At 33.3% G+C, this 17,546-nt stretch overlaps 7 protein-coding genes across 8 annotated transcripts; 3 read left to right on the top strand and 4 right to left on the bottom strand.

Moving 5' to 3' along the window:
• The first annotated feature begins 627 nt into the window (after window positions 1-627).
• Window positions 628-2,013, top strand: LOC124435034 (protein orai-3-like). 2 transcript variants are annotated; one of them, XM_046984979.1, is made up of 4 exons: window positions 628-973; window positions 1,156-1,270; window positions 1,355-1,420; window positions 1,516-2,013. In XM_046984979.1, the coding sequence occupies exons 1-4, from the start codon at window positions 888-890 to the stop codon at window positions 1,999-2,001; spliced, it is 753 nt and encodes a 250-aa protein (XP_046840935.1). In that variant the 5' UTR covers window positions 628-887; the 3' UTR covers window positions 2,002-2,013. The 2 variants fall into 2 exon arrangements, with proteins under 2 accessions (XP_046840935.1, XP_046840936.1); XM_046984980.1 differs by lacking the exon at window positions 1,355-1,420 and having other exon boundaries at window positions 632-973.
• LOC124435036 (MORN repeat-containing protein 3-like) lies at window positions 1,941-3,384 on the bottom strand. The gene is made up of 5 exons (XM_046984982.1): window positions 3,034-3,384; window positions 2,745-2,896; window positions 2,511-2,670; window positions 2,247-2,431; window positions 1,941-2,173 (listed from the first exon to the last, which is right to left on the bottom strand). Exons 1-5 carry the CDS (start codon window positions 3,176-3,178, stop codon window positions 2,099-2,101), a joined length of 717 nt encoding a protein of 238 aa, XP_046840938.1. The 5' UTR covers window positions 3,179-3,384; the 3' UTR covers window positions 1,941-2,098.
• An 859-nt stretch (window positions 3,385-4,243) lies between these two features.
• LOC124435031 (G patch domain-containing protein 3-like) lies at window positions 4,244-6,099 on the top strand. Its single transcript, XM_046984975.1, has 3 exons — window positions 4,244-4,607; window positions 4,680-5,399; window positions 5,477-6,099. The coding sequence occupies exons 1-3, from the start codon at window positions 4,244-4,246 to the stop codon at window positions 5,917-5,919; spliced, it is 1,527 nt and encodes a 508-aa protein (XP_046840931.1). The 3' UTR covers window positions 5,920-6,099.
• On the bottom strand, window positions 5,934-7,545 carry LOC124435035. The gene is made up of 3 exons (XM_046984981.1): window positions 7,202-7,545; window positions 6,624-7,129; window positions 5,934-6,514 (listed from the first exon to the last, which is right to left on the bottom strand). The coding sequence occupies exons 2-3, from the start codon at window positions 7,107-7,109 to the stop codon at window positions 6,263-6,265; spliced, it is 738 nt and encodes a 245-aa protein (XP_046840937.1). The 5' UTR covers window positions 7,110-7,129; window positions 7,202-7,545; the 3' UTR covers window positions 5,934-6,262.
• Window positions 7,546-7,685: 140 nt separating this feature from the next.
• On the top strand, window positions 7,686-9,077 carry LOC124435039 (mitochondrial fission process protein 1-like). The gene is made up of 4 exons (XM_046984985.1): window positions 7,686-7,770; window positions 8,193-8,320; window positions 8,388-8,629; window positions 8,817-9,077. The coding sequence occupies exons 1-4, from the start codon at window positions 7,698-7,700 to the stop codon at window positions 8,896-8,898; spliced, it is 525 nt and encodes a 174-aa protein (XP_046840941.1). The 5' UTR covers window positions 7,686-7,697; the 3' UTR covers window positions 8,899-9,077.
• Window positions 8,775-14,572, bottom strand: LOC124435033 (transmembrane protein 120B-like). Its single transcript, XM_046984977.1, has 13 exons — window positions 14,566-14,572; window positions 12,556-12,797; window positions 11,983-12,104; window positions 11,627-11,737; window positions 11,478-11,531; window positions 10,942-11,037; window positions 10,737-10,826; window positions 10,557-10,622; window positions 10,414-10,475; window positions 10,194-10,286; window positions 9,736-9,800; window positions 9,593-9,661; window positions 8,775-9,341 (listed from the first exon to the last, which is right to left on the bottom strand). Exons 2-13 carry the CDS (start codon window positions 12,640-12,642, stop codon window positions 9,237-9,239), a joined length of 1,020 nt encoding a protein of 339 aa, XP_046840933.1. The 5' UTR covers window positions 12,643-12,797; window positions 14,566-14,572; the 3' UTR covers window positions 8,775-9,236.
• LOC124435032 (vegetative incompatibility protein HET-E-1-like) lies at window positions 13,305-17,423 on the bottom strand. Its single transcript, XM_046984976.1, has 5 exons — window positions 16,369-17,423; window positions 15,083-15,292; window positions 14,707-14,881; window positions 14,202-14,567; window positions 13,305-14,022 (listed from the first exon to the last, which is right to left on the bottom strand). The coding sequence occupies exons 1-5, from the start codon at window positions 17,005-17,007 to the stop codon at window positions 13,904-13,906; spliced, it is 1,509 nt and encodes a 502-aa protein (XP_046840932.1). The 5' UTR covers window positions 17,008-17,423; the 3' UTR covers window positions 13,305-13,903.
• Window positions 17,424-17,546: the final 123 nt, after the last annotated feature.

Genomic DNA, 17,546 nt, shown 5'->3' with positions numbered 1-17,546 from the left:
TAGGGGGCCATCTATCAACCTAAGAACAAGTAAATATAAATAAAAAAGATGATGGGTCAAAAAAGCCTCCACTGAAAACTCTTCTTTCAGAGATGCTTGAAGAATCGTTTTTCATACTTGAACTGCGTATGAATCAAATTTAAATAAAATATTTGCAATTTCTATTGAAAACAACATTTTCAAGTGAAGTGCATCAAAGGTGAGCTGAGATATGTGGGGATAAAAACTTGTACCTCTTCAACTTTTTGTACTTGAGTGTATTCGTTCTCATCTCTATAGCCAGCTAACTGAAATCTGTATGCATCTTCAACTTCTGCACTCCATCTCTTGGGCCTCGACACAGATTTAGGAATATCCATTCTATGACAATTTGATGTTGAAAGAATTGAGCATTTTGTTTTGAACTAAAGTGATTGATGTAGTTATAAAATACTTTCATAACCATTTAATCAAATAATCAAAACTGTTCTCAGCATTTGAATATAAAACATTGCTTTTTGTTTTTTTGCATTCAAGTTCAAAACATCGCCAACGTTCATTTACATCTTCTATTGAAATGAAAGTATCCAAAGACTGACAAAAAATACATCTTGCTTGAATAATCTTACCTTGAATGTTGTTATAAGTTCAACAATAAAGTGCAAGGATTAATTTATAAATGCTCGTTTTATAGTATCTTCAAGTTGAACTGAAGAAGTTATAGCGAAATTTGAAATTATATTTTCACCTGCTCTTACAAATCTCGCAAGTTAATTGGTCGAGGGAATTTGTTGTTATGACGACGAAAAACATTGAGCAATTTATTGTTGTTATGATGAGTAACTATGGTGAGGAAACGTCTAAGTCCGTACGTTCCCGATTTCATGCCGAAAAGTAGAAAATAAACAATGCAAGTTGCAATTGCAACATCCGTAGTAAATATGGCGACGAAACCAGATGATGTTCAACCGTTAAACGAAACACACTACAACAGGTAAAGCATTTTCGATGATTCATACATTATTATGTTACACACGCAACGATTCTGAAAATCTTGTCGATCTTGTGTCGACAAAGCCTTTGCAAGAAATGGTATTTTCCGTCTTGTGTGATTGCTGTTTGTGCCTGTGATACGTTTACACTTACTATACAGTCTTAATTTCCTTATAATTGTAGTGCACCGGCTGACGACAGCCTCGCCCAAGACCTTTTATGGAGAAAACTTTTTTTGCGAAAGGGTAAACTACGCGCTTCGAGCAGAACGTCTGCCCTTATGTCTGGTTTTGCAATGGTAAATATGTTTTTGTATAATTGTAGAAATATGGTGATATTTAATATTATTATCCACGTGGATAATGATATTTCCTTTTTAAAGTTATCACTCAAACAGACCCCAGCCTGTGAGGATGGACCAAAACAACAAGTTAATATGTGTGAAAAAGTAATGACTTGTGAAAGTTAGCCACATCCATTTTCATGATTGAAAAATCCTTTATCAATGTTTCTCATTCATTTTTTAAATGTATATATTTTTAGGTTGCGATGGTTGAAATACAGTTTAAAGATAATGTACCATCTGGTTTGGTTATAGCCTTCAGTGTATTGACAACATTGCTTATATCTATTCATGTATTTGCCTTAATGATATCTGTGTGTATCTTGCCTAACCTGGACAGTTTTGCTAGCAGTTACAACGTCAACAATAAGAATGTTGACAACTCACTTCATGAGGAGATGCATTATTATATAGAGACGGCATGGCTTTTCTCTACTGGCCTTGGCACACTCCTGTTTCTTGCAGAGGTTGCCATAATTGCTTGGGTTCAGTTCTATAATAATAGCAAGGCAGCTGCAATAGCTTCCACAGCTGTTCTTTTGCCAGTTAGCATTGTATTTGTTTGGTTTGCATTTCATTTCTATAAAATACTTGTTAAACATAAATATAAACAGTCTTCACAAGGTCTCGAAGAACTTCAACTTTATGTACAGAAATTGCAACCAGCAGATATTCATACAATATAGTATTGATAAAGATTGTGTTTTGTTTTCTTCAGCTTATGAAACAGATAGATAATTGACCTTTTGCAAAAAATTGATTTTGCTGGCAGATACGACAAGCCTACTGATTATCACACTGTGCCAAGAAATAATCTTCAGCATTTTTGACCACTGCATCTTTATCAAGCAACTTGCACTGTAAGAAGTAATAATATATAAAGAATAAGCAGAATATCAGAACAATTACACTATATCCACATAATACTTGCCTTTGGTATGGGATATAGTGTTTGCTGTTGGGCATCTTCTCGACCGCAATCCTCCATTGTGCCACATTTAGCAATATTGTTTACCCAAACACCTTTGTACAACTGTCCTTTGTCTAGAAAGAAAAATTTTCCTTCACCATGTTTTTTACCATCCTTCCAAAGTCCCTCATATCTGTTTTCATTGGCTAAAGATGACAGAATAGACATTGAAATAAGTTGACTTTATTATAGTAAGAAATGTGTCCAAGATATAACAATCATTACCTAAGCGTAACATTCCCTGACCATTTTTCATATCATTAAACCATTCACCCTCATAAACAGAACCATCATCATAGTACATTCGACCCCATCCACTTCTTTTATCTCCGTACCATTCCCCCTCATAGTATTCTGTGTTAGTGTAGAAGTTAGTGCCATAGCCCTGTTGTAATTGTAATAATTTGTACAGAAATATAAATTCCCTTTAAATGGAAAGCAAACCATCACATTAATTACATGTCGCTTGTCATTTTTCCATCCTCCTGAGTAAATTTTTCTAAATTTGTCCTTACTACGAAAACTTAAGGTTCCAAAACCACATCTTTTGTTATCCTTCCAGTCACCATCGTACACAAGACAAGTTTTTTTCCAAATTTGCGTTCCTTTACCTGTAGAAAGGTGAAAGCAATCAGTTAATTTGTTGTAATAGCGATAGTAGCAATAGTTTTATCGTTATGTAGACGCAAAACTTATTTGAGCATTGATCGCTGGCGCGCTCGTCTTTATCATTACAATCGAAACTTGCCATTTTTTTTGTTATTTTTCCATTCCCCTGTATACTGATCGCCGTTCACAGAATATACTGTATTTCTAACACCGCTTTTATCAGCTTTAATGTTCCATTCTTTCCATAAAGGTTCCCGAGTCTTTGGGATCTTCGTTAAAGGCATTTTTCAAAAAATCTCGATTTATAATGCAGATCTTACCATGGATCTTGCAACATTTCATTTCACATTGACATTTTGTCGTTTTGCTTGTAATGCCATGTTGCTATAACAACAAAAAACCTCCGCTACTTCTGTTCAGCGGTATCTACAATGGTCTGCTCTACTTCATGTTTATATACAACTTTTGCAATGCCACATGAGTGAATAAATAACCTGGGAAAACTTCACATGAAGATTGCTTAAGTTTTTAATCATCAAATAAATATTTACACCAGTTCAATTTGATTTTGTTTTTCTTTTGGTATCTTTTTTAACGTCACTCTTCTCTGAATTTTCTTTGGGCTTTTGCCAAGACAATGGGTGACGCCTGAAGCATGGCCATGGTGGTAAAACAATCTAAAGTTGGCAAGAAAGAGTTTATAGTCAAAATTATTTCATTAACTTCGAGTAATTAACTATCATGATCAACCTACCACACAACTGAGCACAAAGCCAACAAGTAATATTAAAACTGTGAGTTGAAACTGCTGCTTGTAATAACCCCATAAGAATCCACAAACCTGGACAAGTGAAGTTTTAAAGTAATAAACACGACAAAAGTAAAATACAGGACTAGTTAAGTTAAACAATTTTACTAAGGATGTGAGATTACCCCAAACAATGTCAAGATGTAATTGAATATTTTCTCTGCATACTGTTGTCCTTTATAGTCCTTTAAAAAATAAATAACTTCTATAATGTCGTTAAAATGTCTTTACCATGAGGTAATACATATTGTAATTTTTATTTTTTCATAAAATTAGGAAGAAATTGTTGAATGTTTGTTCATTTTAATGACGCCACATCTTACCATATGAACAGGAATGTTTTTGATTTTCTCCACAAATCCAAACATAACTACTTTGAAAATATTGCGAACGATGAACTGCGCAAAGAAATATTTATTGAAAAAGAAAACAATATGTTGTAAAATCTGATCATGAATTGTACAACATTTGCTAATACCCTAAAATTGACAGGTTACAAATACCTGAAAATATTATGTTTATCTTTTTTAAATTAAAAACAATGTCAGACGAAAAGCAAGAATTCGATTATGTTTTGGTCGGTAATATTCCTTCAAAATTCCACTCGGTGGATCTTCGATCGTTTTTCTCAGAGTTTGTAGAAACTGAGCAGTTTCAATGCTTTCATTTTCGTCACAGACCAGAGGTTTTGAAAAGGCAAAAGGACTTGTTGGGTGACTTGCGACAATCTGAAAACGAGAGGACAATTAAAGGCAAAACAACATGTTGTATTGTTTGTATGAGGACTGAAAATATTGAAAAATTTCTCACAAAATATGATGGCGAAAATTGGATTGGTAGGAGTGGGAAACTTTTGACGCAAAAAGCAGTTATTTCTACCGTTTTGATTCAAAATAATAATACGTGTAAGCTGTTTTTACTTCCAATACAAGTCACTGATTTAAAAGTTAAAAATACCAATTTAATTTCTTTTATAGCTATTGAAACGTTTCAAACCAGAAAAGAAGTGAAAAATATTAAACGAAAAAATGTTGAATTCTGTAAAAAAGACTTGTTAAAACTATCAGAACTTCACCCTCCATCGTTTATGCCCAATGGAAATGTTGGTACAAGCTTAAAATCATTCATGAGCTTAATAAGATCATGTCAATTGCCACCAAATGTGATTAAAAAGCTAGGACTGAGTTTTCCAACTGGGAGAAGCAAGCATTGTTATGGAAATGTCAGATTTGATTATTGTGATGAAGCAAATGAATCGGGTGTTTCGTTAAGTAAGAATTTGGTTAGGGAAACAAACCAAGATTGTAAGTCAGAATTAGCTGATACCGGCATGACATCACACAAATATACTTCATCGAGGACTTTATCAAAAGTTAATGACAAAAATGTTTCTACTTTTGAAAAGATTACATGTGCCAGTGACACTACAAATGAAGGCCCAGATGAGTTGATTTCTGACACTGAATCAGAAGCTGAAGAAGAATGGGAACGACATGAAGCATTACATGATGACGTTGACTGCCAAGGTCGTATAAAGGAGAGATTGTTTGAGAATAAGATTGAGTTAAAATGGGAAAAAGGTGGCAGTGGACTTGTGTTTTATACTGATGCTGCGTATTGGGATAGCTTGAATGGAGATTTTGATGAACAAACAGCAGATGACTGGGATATTGATGTGAATATTTATGAAAAAAATGGTGAGTTTTTGCACTATCATCTTCGAAGTTTTATTACTGGTTTAAACAAACAAGCCAAAAAATATTCACTTTCACAGGTTATGGGGATAGAACCGCTAATGACTTAATGGATATTAGAAGAGCAGAGCAACGTAACTTTGACAAAGATGATGATCAGGATTGTAAAGAAATTGGATACTTTGAAAAACACACAAAAGGTTTTGGTAGCAAATTGATGAAAAATCAAGGGTGGACAGTTGGCTCAAGTTTAGGTAGCTCTCAAGCAGGTATAACAGAGCCTATACCTGTTGATGGACAGCTACCTTATTGTAAAACAGGACTTGGCTACTATGGAGAAAAATTACAGCATCATTGTAAAAGACCTCGTGCTGATAAGGAAGTAATTATATCAACTGTATATGATGATATAAGAAATGAAAAAACATCAACACCTACGCAATCTGCTGGACCATTTACATTGAAATATCACCATAAGATGCCAAAGTTTTTAAAACAAAGAGATAAATCTGCAAAGCATTAGTGTTCTTCAAAATGTGGTCGCATTTTTGTATTATTTAAAATATCCTATTACATGATATGTATTTTAAAAACTTATTTTAGTTTATTCCTGCACAAGATGACAACATAATAATTTTTACATCAGACATTTTAAATAAACGACGAAAAAAAAGATGTAATATACAAACAAGTTTAAAGCCAGCCTTTTCTTTTACTTTGACAAAATATTTTTTGTTTTTGTTCACTGGAAAACAATGAAATAATGAAAATAATTTTCTAAAGAAGTGAACTGATAAAAGATTTGCAATATTGGGATGGAAAAAATCAGGCTGACTTTTCCACAGTGAATTGCAAATTTAACATCATCAATCATTATAAAACCATACAAAGTCTTCTGCCATTTTTAGATCCTTTTCATACTTTCTATGTAATATACTAAATCCATTAGCAATATCATTGGCAAGGGAAGCTGCTTCTGAATTACTTAACTTCACACAAGATCCTATCTTGTCTTGAAGAGCTTCTTCATATTGTTGGTAAGTATTTACTTTGGTTTGTAGCTTCATTAATGCTTCCCTGCTCTCGCGGCACCTTCTCACTCTAGTTTCCAGTCTTCTCTAGGCACAATTTTAAGTTGAATAATAGAATACTTGAAAGGCCTGAGTATTAAAGTTAAAACTAATGCTTTCATGGAGTGACAACAGTTTTATTAGCAAAATATTATACCTCTCTAGATTTTGCTGCCTTTCTTTGCTTTTCTTTTAGTTGAACATCAGTAATTTCTTTACCATTTCTCACAACATTCTTAAAACTTGTTATTGTATCTTTGCATGATTTATTCTTTTTTAAATTGTCACATGAAATCTCAAAGTAGATACCAGCTTGTTGCTTTCTTTGTAGTTTTTCATCCACTGTCTCTTTTGGCTTGATAATGTCATTTTGTATGGTCTGTTTCAACTTTGTATCTGTTTGTTGCATGGGTTTGTGCTGTTTCTCATCAACTTTAAGATCAATATTGACAAGCTGCTGTTTCAATTGCTTAAATTCTTTTGCAACATTATAAGCTGTGCGAAGAATCTCTTGATTAGTCAATAAGTTGATGTCTTGGTGAGGATTTTGTAACTGCTTTTGTTTTAAAGACTGCTGTTTAAGTAGTATTTCAACATTATATACAAGTTTTCTAGTTGCCTCCTCACGTTCATGTATTCTCATTAATCTGTTTTAATTCTTTCCTAATTCAAAAAATGCTGGAATAATGTCTATAACCACTCACATTAGACTATATATTTATCATAATTTTTTACCTGTCGCCTTGCATGGGCTAGCTTTTGTTTTTGTTCAATTTCATCGGCCGTCGGTCGTTTCTTTTCATTATGTTTCTTTTTCATCAATTTTATTCTGCGAGGCTCCTTTCTGCGTACCTCATCATCCATTCCAATATTGAACGTCACCGATAAAGAGGTTGACTGTTTCTCCATCTCTATATTTCATAACAATGATTAAAAATTTGCCCAATAGTGCTAAGGGGTCCTTAGAAGGAAAATCCTAAGTTTAATTGTGTGTTTGGTGTTCATATTTCACAGTTACTATGACCGTTTACATTAATATCCCAAAATAATGTAACATATTTTTATCAATAGTATTTGAACAATACCTACCATTAATAATAATCATATATTTGGCTAAAAAAGGGCGATGTGGTTTGTAAAAAATTGTACAAATAAATATGTACTTTCCGTTTACTTTTGCCTAGCAACGACAAACAATTTTACACACGTCATTTAAATCGTTGATTGGTTTATGAAATCCAATATGGCTGACAAAGGAGAAGAAGCTGTTGACTTGTTTCGTGATACATGGATGCGATATTTAGGTAAAATCGTTTCTACTTCATGCATCACATTTTGTCTTTTGCATTATTCCAATTTTTATACTATATATTTAAATGATACAAAAAAATTGGTTGATACGGTGACAAGAAATTAATGTCTTGACTATAATATATAAATATAATGATTAATGATTGAATGACTCTTGGTGTCGGTCTAGGTCTTGGCACTTGCTAAGCTAAGAGCCTAAAGGTTCTGACCAGACTGAAAACTTTGTGCAAAGTTGCTCCTATACGGGCAAATTTTTCAGTCTGGCCTACAGGCGGTAGTGGTTGTACTAGTATGTACAATGGTATTTCACATAAATATATTAATTTTGCAAGCTATAGACTCCATTTATACGTTCAACTTTTATATGATTCTCTATTATTAAATATTTAAATAAGGTCAAAATATTTGCATTTAGGTTACGCCAATGAGATAGGCGAAGCCTTTAAATCTCATATTCCAAAAGCTAGTTATCTTGGCTGTTATTTGGTCGCATCCTGCTACGCCTTTGGCGATGCAATTTCAAAAACAATGGCAATGAAAAAGGTGTGAGTTTGTAGTAAAAACAAGTAATACATAGATTTGTTAAAACTACTTATCATCTTTGTACTAGACGACGGAAAATTTTTCAAATGAAGTGAGATGGCGTTCAAGTACCGAAGCGTTTGTGAAAGCATTAACATGGCAAAGTTTGGCATCAGTAGCAATTCCCGGTTTTACAATAAACAGAATCTGTGTTGCAACTGGAATATTCTTGAGCTGTTATGTATCTCATATTCCGCTCGCGAAACGCGCGTGGATAACTACAGCAGTTGGTTTGGTCGCTATACCTTTCATTATTAAACCTATTGATCGGTAATATTCTATGTTAGAAAGAGGTTTATGAAACATCTTTCCTTAACTTTTACATTGACATTGAAATTTTTAGGGAAAGATACCATTTTCATCTTATTATTAGACCTTTCACATACATGGTCAACTCAACTAATCAAAAACATTATTTGAAATGCAAAATGTCTATCCTTTAATGTCAATTTTACAGATCTGTTGATTTCATAATGGAGGAGATGACAACAATAACACAACACTTTGGTTGGAAGCACAATAAAGACCATGATGGATGATGGATGGTCATATCCAGGTGCTGACACACATTTCGTGTTTGAAAATGAGAACAAACGTCTTGATTTATTTTAAAAGATAATTCCTTTTTAAGAACTTCTTATTTATTTAACAATTAACTTACTTTAATAATTTGTAAATTGCTTGGTGACAATGGCTAATTAAAACTTATAAACAGTTATGGTGTCTTGGTAATTCATATTTTAAATGTGTGTATCTATAAATTTACCCATTGAATCGTGCCCGAATTAAATCGTATAAATTTGTGCGCGTGGTTTAAGTATAAATTAAACCATGATAATCCACAGTTCGCACTGTACAATCGTGTACTTATCGGGAACTATGAGGATTTAAGGTGCATCTTGTTCTTCTGTCCTATGACGTAGAGTAGTGTGATTAGATTACCGCTGCCCAAGACAAGGAAAAGCATGGCGCAACATGGAACCTGACAAGTGACAATAAAACATGTACACGAGGACGAATGTCATGAATGGAAATGAAAGTTCTTCCATTATTTTAAACTTTTAGTTTGTTTGCTTGTTTTGCTGCCAGTTTTATTACGAGTTTTGTTGCGTGAAATTACATAGGAACAACATAAATTTCCCGCATAAAACAAACAGTGTTTCAATGTACACGTAATAAGACATAGTAAATGACATTTCAATGTAGGTACATACTGTCTACTTTTGACATTACCTGCCACATATCACAATCATTATAAAATGACAGATCAAAAAGAAGATAGGCATTATAGAATTGGAGAAACTAATAACACAAAAAAAAGAATACATGTAAAATTTGTTTGAATAAAATGCTCAAATTAAAATCATTTTACTCACATAACCCACACATAAAAACGGAACGATAAATCCAAGACCATTAGAACGCTTCGTATCGACTCCCTCTGAAATGAGACGTAAAAGAAAATATCATCATAAACTTTAACCAATGCCATTGTATGAAACAACGGAACCAATACTTAAGAGCGATAAAAATCAACAAAGCAACTGTGCATTTGGTCAAACCATTTGCCCATTCATTATTGGTCATTGCTTTGTAACACAGAAACATTCCCACTTACCAACAGTTACATCCATAGTGTGACTAACCCCCAACCCCACAACACTTACCTAGAGTTATGTCCATAGTAGGACTAGCCCCCAAACCCACAACACTTAACTAGAGTTATGTCTATAGTACAACTAACCCCCACCCCCACAGCATTTACTTACGGTTAAGTCACTTACTTACAGTTATGTCCATCGTATGACTAGCTCCCCACCCACACAACACTTACCTACAGTTATGTCCATAGTACGACTGGCCCCTAAAGCTCTCAATCGATAAAGGACTCCTCGCTGATAATTGTATTGTAGAAATTGAACAAAACCTAAATTGGTCAAATTTGCTGTTAGACTCTAGGTTAAACTGAAATACAAACAAGCATAAAATGATTTCTTATGATCAATAACAAAAAAATGAAACTGTTAATTTAGAAGTAATAAATGAGAACGTACTTAAATAAATGGAGAAATAAAAGAATTTATTTCGGTACAGTTGATATATTTTTCCATCTGGCCTAAAAAAAACAATATATTTACGATAGAAGATGCACAACTTTGCACTAAATGTGATTTAAATAATTAAATCAAACGTTCACCATATCAGTAAAAATCCAGATAACAGAATGGACAAGTAGTGATGCAAAATCCACCAGTTTTTTATCCTAAAACAGTATAACATTTCTCCGTATGAGCTGTTGTAATTTTGATTGATCACAAGGTCATGAGCAAATTTCATTTCCTGAACACTTGACTAAATTGAATTTTTTACGAGTTACCGGGACCCATTGACCAATAGAATGTGCTCTTGTAATGTTAAAGAACTGTAGTACCAAAGCAAAACAGCATGAAACAAAGCATCTGTAAATCTATAAAAACAGAAAACAGTTTATTCAAAGTTACCATGTAAGTTGATGGTCAAAGTTAAGAAGAGTTGGTTTTGTGAACAGGAGTTATTATGCCATGTAATGAGAAAAAAAATACCTGTGGTTAAACACAAGCAAATTCAAGATGGAGATAAAGAAAGAGATTAAAGTCATAATCAACTTGAATTTTTCATATTTGTTCTTGTAGTTAAGTCTACAAAACAAGGCATACATACAAAGATTATAAAGCTGTAAGAGAAACATTTTGACAACAATATAATGCCATATAAAGTTAAGTATGTACTTTAACAGCCTGCTTTTCAACATATTTTTAGAGGGGCATTTGAAACAAAATAATTCAACTAAGAAATAAAATTGGAAAAGAAATGTTTGTGAAGAACTGTTAACTAAAAACAATTTTATGTGTCATTCCTCATTCAACTTGAAATACGGGTCAATGTTCCTCTTGACTTTAAGTTTCAAAAAGGATTAAGAATACAAGAAATTCAGAGACTTATGTACAGTTATAACATTTTATATCTACACCAAAAAGCAGAGTTTTCAAATTTGAATTTGTTCTTTTGAAATATATAATAACTTTTTTGCACAATTTATTACTAATTGATACAAAACCTAAAAACAATATTAACCAACTTTTTACTATACAGCGATAGGTCAATGTCTCCCAAACAACATCGTAAGAATAATCTAGAAAAAAACAGCAATAAAATGTTACGTTTGTGTAACAATCATGCATTAATTCCATGAGTAAAAAATCTTAAAGCTAAGCAGTCATCCATTACCCTATACTAACTGGAAGGTTTCTCTTCATTTCTTGTATTTGCTTTTCATTTTCTTCAATTTGCTTATAAAACACCTGTAGTTTTTCTTCATCCTTGCAAGCTTTTGAAACTCTTAGGAAAAAAGTAAAATTTTAAAACCTAAAGATTAATATCCATTTTTATAATATAATAAAATACATCCATAATTATCAAAGAATAAGCAACTTTGAAATTTTTTGATATGTGCACAAGTTTGGAATATATTATGCACAAGTATCAGATTATAACTCATATATAAATTGCATTCAATGTGATAACTTATTGAAAGAAAGCAAAAAATTATACTTCATTATAGAACATTGACAAATTAAACTTACTTCTTGAGAGAGTGTTTAAATGCATCAACTTTTTTTTTATGCATTGCAATTACTTTCATACAGCTGGCTTGAGCAGTTTCCCATTTTGCCATTAGGTCGTTGTATTCTGTCACTTTAGTTTGCTAGTCAAACAACAGTTGATATTAGAATACAGAGAGTATTTACATTACAGCTGTCTTATTTTTCATACTTGACCACAAGTTGCCCTGCCACTCTAAGTGCATTAATTTAAACCCAATAGTAATTTTTGCAATTTTCTTTGCAATTTGCATTGATAAGTAGTTGTCATCTGACCAAACAAATTCACAAAAGAAACTAACCAAACAACCTCAATGAACAGGCATTTTATGGCATAATTTCCCCACAACATGATTAAATGCAAATTTAAATAAACTGATACGGAACAGGGCAATCAAGGGCAAATATATATGCACAAATTGCGCATTAATTATTCATACATACCGGCAACTTTCAACATCAAATACCACACTCATTTCTTAAACTAGCTGTCCAATGACATGCACTACAGAAAAAATTGAAAGCGACCTTCATCAACAAGAAATGACCGCTTACTTTGTAAGTCTTTATTTCGTCTGACAAAGCGTCCCATTCGGCCTCCCACTCTTCCAAAGTGGTCAGCTCTTTTATTGCAGTAGTCATGACGTTAAAGATCGTGACAGATAAATGTGCTGGTGAGGTGGTGATATTATGAAAGGTCTTCAAAAAAAATAGTATGATAGAACTCCAAAATATTACAAAACCAAACCAAAACCCAACCAGTGATCTGCCTTCGCTCCAGCTGAAATGAGCCGTCACTTAGTAAGGTAAGCGGTATGTTGATGACAATAAATTTTTAAGCTGCTTCGTCAGCCACCGGCTGTGCATGTGTGAGTAAGAAAATTTGTGAAAATCGATTGGCTTTTTAGTTGAATTCACTAGTAACAAAATTAACAAGACCAAAGTACCGTTTACGCAAATTTGGCCAATTGCAATTTATGCAAAAATAAACTTTGACTTGGTATCACATTGTACCATGCACGCGAAATGTTTACAGTATTAAACCAAAGTTTACAGTAACATCAGGATATTATTTATCAATATGCTCATTGTAACACAAGAACAAACGAGTTGTACGTGACAGACTTGAAATGTTGACACCAACCCATTGTTGCTACTTATCCGAAATATTGTTAGTTGTCATTCCATATTCTTTGCACATTACACTAAGTGGGTACATGATAAAGGAAGGATTCATTGTCAATGGTATTTGGCACTATAGTTGAAAATATCGATCTCAATACACAACTTTATAAAGTCATAGATAAGCCATTTTAAAGTTTATTACTTTGGGCAACTAATTTACGAAAGTGTTTAAAAACCGTAGTAATAAATTTTTTGTTTAAATCTGTTTGTCTTTTAAACATAAGTAGTAAATGCTTAAGCCAATGCTTACATTTTGAACAATGCTTTGTTTCTTTCCAACTGCCCAATATAAAGAAATATTTGAAGCAAAAACGTTTCGATCAACGTTTAAAGTTACATTAAACAATTACCAGCAAAGTTATAATAGCCCTGGGGTAGGATAGCCCATGTTTTAACGACCGACTTTGGTAGTACTTCGCATTCATTGATTGCAAAATGTACATAATACTATGATGAATTTATATCTATGGTAAAAAATTACGAATAATTTACATACAAGTAGAATTATACAGATAAGACGATTGTTCTCTACTGATGAATTGGCAGTCAATAAGACTGAATTGATGATGATAGATAAAAACTGGTGAAGATCTGAGTCATAATTCAATTAAAACATTGGAGTCACTATAATAGCAGCTAATGCAACAATATATTCTTGTTTTAAAAACTGTAATTTAGGCACTTAAGTCTGCGAAGGTCACAATGAGGTTTACACTTTTCACGTTTTCTCCATTTCTCTTGCCAGATTTACCATTTCATTGCTGATTTCTTCAATTTCCTGCCTTTCTCTATGTAAACATCCATTTTCCATTACATTGCCATCCTTAGCACCGTTTGCTGAAAAGTAAAGCCAAAAATAAACGTTAGAACTTAATAAAAAAGTAGGATCAAGATCACTCATAACAAAGACAAGACATGAAATCTTCATGTGAATGAGGTAAGCAAAGAAATCCAGGACTCTAGATGCAGAACACAAAGACGATCATTAAAATAAAAAAAAAGTTATTAAAACATACTCAATGGGTTTGCCGTGTGATCAGAAGAGTTTTTTCCGTTTTTCAATGTTGCTAGTTTCTTGGTCAATTCTGCATTAAGCAATAATGACGGTGCATCGCCATCAGACAGAACATAAGAGCGGGGTCTATGTCTTTTTGATCCTTTTTTCTTTGATTTTGAGGTTTTCCTACCTACGTGGTCATTGGATGATGACCGACTAACGAGATTTTTGTTATCTTTTCTTTCTAGAGCGCCTTCAAAAAGACTTGCTGCTGAAGAAACAGGTGGTATGATAAGATGGTCTTTCTTGTTATGATGCTGCATTTCTTCGAGAAGTTTTTCAAACTCCTTATCCCTATGTGGTAATCCATCGCAATCGTCTACATCTGCGTTGATAAAATAAAGATTTGAAAAACAACAATGAATGGAACGTAAAAAGCTGAATTTTCAATTGACTTGAAGGACATACAAATCAATCATGTGACATACTCCACTAACCCAGCCACCGACTTTGTAAAAACTTACTATCTGTTGTTTTTCTTTCTTGTGATTTATGTCGAGTCCATAGCTCGTTTGATAGATTCACAGGCATGTCTTGAAGCTTGTCCACAGGAACATCCATTGCCGTAAGAATGATTTTATTGTCCAATCCTCCTGATGCTAACAATGTACCATCGTCTGATACTGCTATCGCTTCAACCTGTAATGAATATAATCAATGTCTTTGAATTTACTTTATAATAAAGATGGTCCAAATTCATAAAAACAATATACTTGATCTACTTATACTTATGTCATAGTAAGGATGGTATATAGAAATCACTGTCCTTGATCTCTTTATACTTATGTCATAGTGAGGATGGAACATAAGAAATCAATGTACCTATTTTTTAAAACTTACCTCGCAACCAAAATTATGCTGTTTCAGTTTCAAAAGTTCTTTCGAGCTTGCCAGCGGATTCCAGACTCGAACTGAATAATCGCCACAGGATAGAACTATAGGGTATCGCTCTTTCCCGACCAAAGGGTAAAATTTCACATCGGTAACGGGAGCCTCGTGTCCAGAACATTTTGTGAGGGCAACGTTCTGTCTGAAATCCCAAAGTATTATCTAAAAACATAAAGATGGTGAATCTCACTTGTAACACATAAAAAATACTCGTGGGAAGTGTTGGTGGCTTCTCGAGACGACAGGATATACGTACTTTTGTGTGAAGTGTTTTTGTGATACAAGACTAACGTATATTGTGATATAAGACTTACGTAGCAACACAAGTAAAATGATTATTCTAGTTTGATCATACAAACATCTTTAAAGAGAGAATGGTCAAAAAATAAGAAGATTGTGCAGGAAAGTCGATTAAATTCACAAGTCTATTTCACTCCACGTTGAATATCAAATTGCGCGCTTAAATTAAGCAGATTTAATTGTCAATCCCAGACAGACGGACGTAGATTTTTTTGACAGAATTCCAACAAGCAAGCTATGTTATTATGTTTTTGTGTTATTTTTTAAGAGTTATTAATTCATTAACGATTATACTATAAACATAAGATATAAAAAATTTAATTACGATGTTAAAATCTATTCATCCTTCGATGTATTGTCCAAAACTAAGCAAAACATTTCTTGGGAAAGTCACTAAAGTGAGTTGATTATAAGAACGCATGAAGTGCATTTCTTCAAATAAGTAAAGCTATGCTTATTAGAAATATAAATAAAAGAAATAGTTAGAATACTTTGATTAAGAATTAATTTCTTTCCATGTGCGTGCATACAATGCGCCACATATCGAACAAACTAGAACAGACTGAGAATAGTTACAGTGCAATTTTTAATTAACTACATTTTTTACAATTTTAATTTTAAATCATTTAGAACATTTTAAGGATTTTTTCTGATCAATACCGGCCTTATTATTAAAAAGCTTTTACAAAACGATATAGCTAAATAATCAAGCGATTTATTCGAACACCAACACAATATTATGATATTTGAGAAATTTATCATTAGCTGCCACACAATTGAAATTTAAGATATAGTTGATATACGCAAGAACATAAACAATATTTTTTCTCTCAGTTGGTCGCTGAACATTTGTGATAACTTATGATTTGTATATATGTCCGAACCTGAATACCGTAAAGTTACACAAGGATTATTATTAAATTGAAAAAACTAATTACCGTAGTATCAGCACTACCAGAGACTATGTAGTCGCCTCCATTTGGTGACCATGAGCAAACTCTTATACTATCATCGTGCCCACCAAAATATCTCGATGTCGTTGCTCTTGCATCCCATACACGCAATGAGCCGTCTTCAGATCCAGAACAAACAATATTAGGATTTTCGCTATGGTACTTACAAGTCCATACTCCACTTTCATGGTCGTTTAAAGATCGTACACATTTCTTCGTTTCTACATCCCAAAGTTTAACGTTTGAATCCCAACTCGACGTCGCCAATGTGCGACTATCTGCGGAGAATGAACAGTCAAGAACCCAACCTTCGTGATCTTTAAGTTGAGCCAAACTTTTACCCGTATCACTGTTCCACAAACATGCCGTTTTGTCTGATGATGTAGTTGCTAAAATATTGTAGTCGTGTGATTTTTTACACCAAGCTAAACTTGTTACTGCTCCTCTGTGCAGGCCTTTAAGTTTGGTACAAGCGTCACATTCGCTTAAATCCCAAATTTTCACAGTTTTATCCCATGAGCCAGACGCCAAATATACAGTACTTTCACTAGAATAGAACTCAAGGCAAGAAATCTGCCATTTGTGCCCGTTCAATGCCGACACATACTCAGTGATAACACTCATTATTCATCCACAAAAATAATTATGTTTAATTCGAAAATCAACTCGAATCAGCATTTAAAATGACTCTAGTACCAGTAAGCTGACTTTGTCAAGAAACCAGACCTGCTGCTAACATTACAATCATAAAAAAAAAGACAGCACTGTCGCCAAACAAAGAAAACAAAACCAAACTCGCAACTTCTTTATCCTTTTCACACAAAGTCCTCCGACATGAGTCTTCCAATTCTGTGTTTATCAGAATGTATAAGAATTAAGATGTTTTGAACAAGCGCTTCGCAACAGTAAGAGCACAGCGTTCACCTTCTCCTGACTTACTTTGAAAAGTAAACTGACGTTAAAATGACAAATCTAATCGCACAGAAGCAATTTGCTTGGTTGTCTTTTTAAAATGAAGTTGATAAGAACGTAAACTTAAAACTTATCGTATTTCGACATTCATTAATTGCTACGCACACATCCGGATGTGTTTATTTCACCGGAAATGGCGACAGAACATTCCTGAATGAACGCGCAGACTTTGTGAAGAAAGTCCAGTGGAC

The sequence above is a fragment of the Xenia sp. Carnegie-2017 genome, unplaced genomic scaffold, assembly GCF_021976095.1.
Source record: "Xenia sp. Carnegie-2017 unplaced genomic scaffold, XeniaSp_v1 HiC_scaffold_14, whole genome shotgun sequence".
Lineage (NCBI taxonomy): Eukaryota > Metazoa > Cnidaria > Anthozoa > Malacalcyonacea > Xeniidae > Xenia > Xenia sp. Carnegie-2017.
The sequence above is the reverse complement of the archived record's forward strand: the minus strand, read 5'-3'. Positions and strand labels throughout refer to the sequence as shown.

What these genes read in the sequence shown, in the direction of transcription:
- LOC124435034 (XM_046984979.1), top strand. Translation starts at nt 888, where the DNA reads ATGCAAGTTGCAATTGCAACATCCGTAGTAAATATGGCGACGAAACCA. An exon ending in AACGAAACACACTACAACAG is followed by an intron (nt 974 to 1,155) that starts GTAAAGCATTTT and finishes TTATAATTGTAG; the next exon opens with TGCACCGGCTGACGACAGCC. An exon ending in AAGTTAATATGTGTGAAAAA is followed by an intron (nt 1,421 to 1,515) that starts GTAATGACTTGT and finishes ATATATTTTTAG; the next exon opens with GTTGCGATGGTTGAAATACA.
- LOC124435036 (XM_046984982.1), bottom strand. Translation starts at nt 3,178, where the DNA reads ATGCCTTTAACGAAGATCCCAAAGACTCGGGAACCTTTATGGAAAGAA. An exon ending in TCAGGGAATGTTACGCTTAG is followed by an intron (nt 2,432 to 2,510) that starts GTAATGATTGTT and finishes TGTCATCTTTAG; the next exon opens with CCAATGAAAACAGATATGAG. An exon ending in CACTATATCCCATACCAAAG is followed by an intron (nt 2,174 to 2,246) that starts GCAAGTATTATG and finishes TACTTCTTACAG; the next exon opens with TGCAAGTTGCTTGATAAAGA.
- LOC124435031 (XM_046984975.1), top strand. Translation starts at nt 4,244, where the DNA reads ATGTCAGACGAAAAGCAAGAATTCGATTATGTTTTGGTCGGTAATATT. An exon ending in GATTCAAAATAATAATACGT is followed by an intron (nt 4,608 to 4,679) that starts GTAAGCTGTTTT and finishes TTTCTTTTATAG; the next exon opens with CTATTGAAACGTTTCAAACC. An exon ending in GAATATTTATGAAAAAAATG is followed by an intron (nt 5,400 to 5,476) that starts GTGAGTTTTTGC and finishes TCACTTTCACAG; the next exon opens with GTTATGGGGATAGAACCGCT.
- LOC124435035 (XM_046984981.1), bottom strand. Translation starts at nt 7,109, where the DNA reads ATGAGAATACATGAACGTGAGGAGGCAACTAGAAAACTTGTATATAAT. An exon ending in AGGCAGCAAAATCTAGAGAG is followed by an intron (nt 6,515 to 6,623) that starts GTATAATATTTT and finishes AATTGTGCCTAG; the next exon opens with AGAAGACTGGAAACTAGAGT.
- LOC124435039 (XM_046984985.1), top strand. Translation starts at nt 7,698, where the DNA reads ATGAAATCCAATATGGCTGACAAAGGAGAAGAAGCTGTTGACTTGTTT. An exon ending in AAACAATGGCAATGAAAAAG is followed by an intron (nt 8,321 to 8,387) that starts GTGTGAGTTTGT and finishes TCTTTGTACTAG; the next exon opens with ACGACGGAAAATTTTTCAAA. An exon ending in ATTATTAAACCTATTGATCG is followed by an intron (nt 8,630 to 8,816) that starts GTAATATTCTAT and finishes TCAATTTTACAG; the next exon opens with ATCTGTTGATTTCATAATGG.
- LOC124435033 (XM_046984977.1), bottom strand. Translation starts at nt 12,642, where the DNA reads ATGACTACTGCAATAAAAGAGCTGACCACTTTGGAAGAGTGGGAGGCC. An exon ending in TTTAAACACTCTCTCAAGAA is followed by an intron (nt 11,738 to 11,982) that starts GTAAGTTTAATT and finishes TTTTTTCCTAAG; the next exon opens with AGTTTCAAAAGCTTGCAAGG. An exon ending in CTATTGGTCAATGGGTCCCG is followed by an intron (nt 10,623 to 10,736) that starts GTAACTCGTAAA and finishes ATACTGTTTTAG; the next exon opens with GATAAAAAACTGGTGGATTT.
- LOC124435032 (XM_046984976.1), bottom strand. Translation starts at nt 17,007, where the DNA reads ATGAGTGTTATCACTGAGTATGTGTCGGCATTGAACGGGCACAAATGG. An exon ending in CTGGTAGTGCTGATACTACG is followed by an intron (nt 15,293 to 16,368) that starts GTAATTAGTTTT and finishes TTATGTTTTTAG; the next exon opens with ATAATACTTTGGGATTTCAG. An exon ending in AGAAAGAAAAACAACAGATA is followed by an intron (nt 14,568 to 14,706) that starts GTAAGTTTTTAC and finishes TTATCAACGCAG; the next exon opens with ATGTAGACGATTGCGATGGA.